Source organism: Austrofundulus limnaeus, unplaced genomic scaffold, assembly GCF_001266775.1.
Source record: "Austrofundulus limnaeus strain Quisiro unplaced genomic scaffold, Austrofundulus_limnaeus-1.0 Scaffold174, whole genome shotgun sequence".
Classification (NCBI taxonomy): domain Eukaryota; kingdom Metazoa; phylum Chordata; class Actinopteri; order Cyprinodontiformes; family Rivulidae; genus Austrofundulus; species Austrofundulus limnaeus.
In genome coordinates this window covers 849,523-850,929 of record NW_013952576.1, presented here as the reverse complement: position 1 = coordinate 850,929, position 1,407 = coordinate 849,523, and the positions used below count along the sequence as shown (strand labels likewise).

At 48.4% G+C, this 1,407-nt stretch overlaps 1 protein-coding gene across 1 annotated transcript in view; it reads right to left on the bottom strand.

Annotated features, from left to right (window-relative positions):
• mcm3ap (minichromosome maintenance complex component 3 associated protein) overlaps positions 1–1,407 on the bottom strand; it is a gene marked incomplete in the record, with an annotated part of 30,237 nt that overhangs the window by 13,611 nt on the left and 15,219 nt on the right. Inside the window, 3 exon segments of the mRNA XM_014017680.1 lie at positions 487–618; positions 697–797; positions 867–1,060. Of these exon segments, the coding sequence (XP_013873134.1) occupies positions 487–618; positions 697–797; positions 867–1,060 (427 nt within the window).

The following is a 1,407-nucleotide window of genomic DNA, read 5'->3' as shown; positions in this document are numbered from 1 at the left end:
CGCGTGCACGAGCAGCTAAATAGAACAGGTGGAATTTACGCACTTTTCCTGAAGGTAGAAGAGTTTGTTGAATCTGACGTGACATGTTCGTACGAACCCTTTGTACGAACAAAAGTAAGAGAAATTTAGGAGAAGAATACGAACATGTTCTTGCATGAGGCCCAATGTTTGTTCGAGTGGCCTGCAATGCAGCTGTAGGCCTGCAGGGGGCGCTGCAGGCACTGAAGACTCTGTACAAAAGGACCTGAAGTTCCGGGTTTCAGGCAGCACTGCTCAGATTGTTTCTAGTCTAAACAATAAAGCTCCGCTCATAACCAGAACTGGGTTGTATTGTCCCTATTCCAGTCACAGTTTAATATATTCAATATTATGTGGTTTCGTCACGATTTCATTTAACGAACACGAAATATTTCTTACATTGTGTTGTAAAGTTGTAAAATAAATAATAAATAAATTATTAGTGGATTATTAATGAGTTCCACAAACCTGGCCTCCTCGATCCTTCGCTCCTCTTCTGCGATGCGCTCCTGTTCCAGTTTGATCTCGGAAGAGGAGATCTCCCGCAGCATGTGTCCCAACACCTCCCTCACCAGAACCTCCACCTGCGCCTCGCTCTCCCTGCAGAAGCAACACGCTCCAATCATCAACGCTGTCGAAGGCTCCGCCCCACCCCGACGTGATGGGACCCGAGCTTACGTGAGCGCCGCCGCGGCGTAGCTGGCTCCGGCGTCGGCCACTTCCTTCACTTCTGCTTCGAGTACCTCTTCTACGACAGAGTCCAGCTCGGCCATGATGTCCTGAAGAAGAAGCAGAACGTGAGAAAACTAAACAAATATGAAGAGAAGAGGTGTGGGAGCTGCGCCTGCCTCGTCGCTGTACGTCGGCTGAGGTTTGGGTGGAGGCGACGGGGCTTTGACAGGCTCAGGGGGGTTCGGTTCTCCCGCCTCGTCGGTAACAGCTGGGGGAGGCTCAGTCACACAGGGAACAGCTGGAGCTTGGACCGGCACAAACAGAGTTGGTGGTTCGACGCTGGGCCCTGCTGTGACCTCCACAACATCAGCTGAAACAAACAACATAAAACTGGGCGATCAGTTTAGCATGACGTCATGTTTTAGCTCTGTATCTTTAAAACTGACTGATGCAGTGAACACACAGGTAAACAAACACACAGGATGATTAGGTGGCACTTCTACTGGAGAAATAAAAGAAACATTTCTTTCTAGACGACACCATAGACTTGAATATAGATCACTAGACTAAGCCCCGCCCATACCYTCCACTGTTAGCGTCTGTGACAGCATGGAGGAGCAGAAACAGACCAAACAGGACAGCTCACAGCCTCCATGGAAACTAATAGATAAACTGGATCTGTTTCACAGATTATCTGTCATGTTTTTACAATAAATT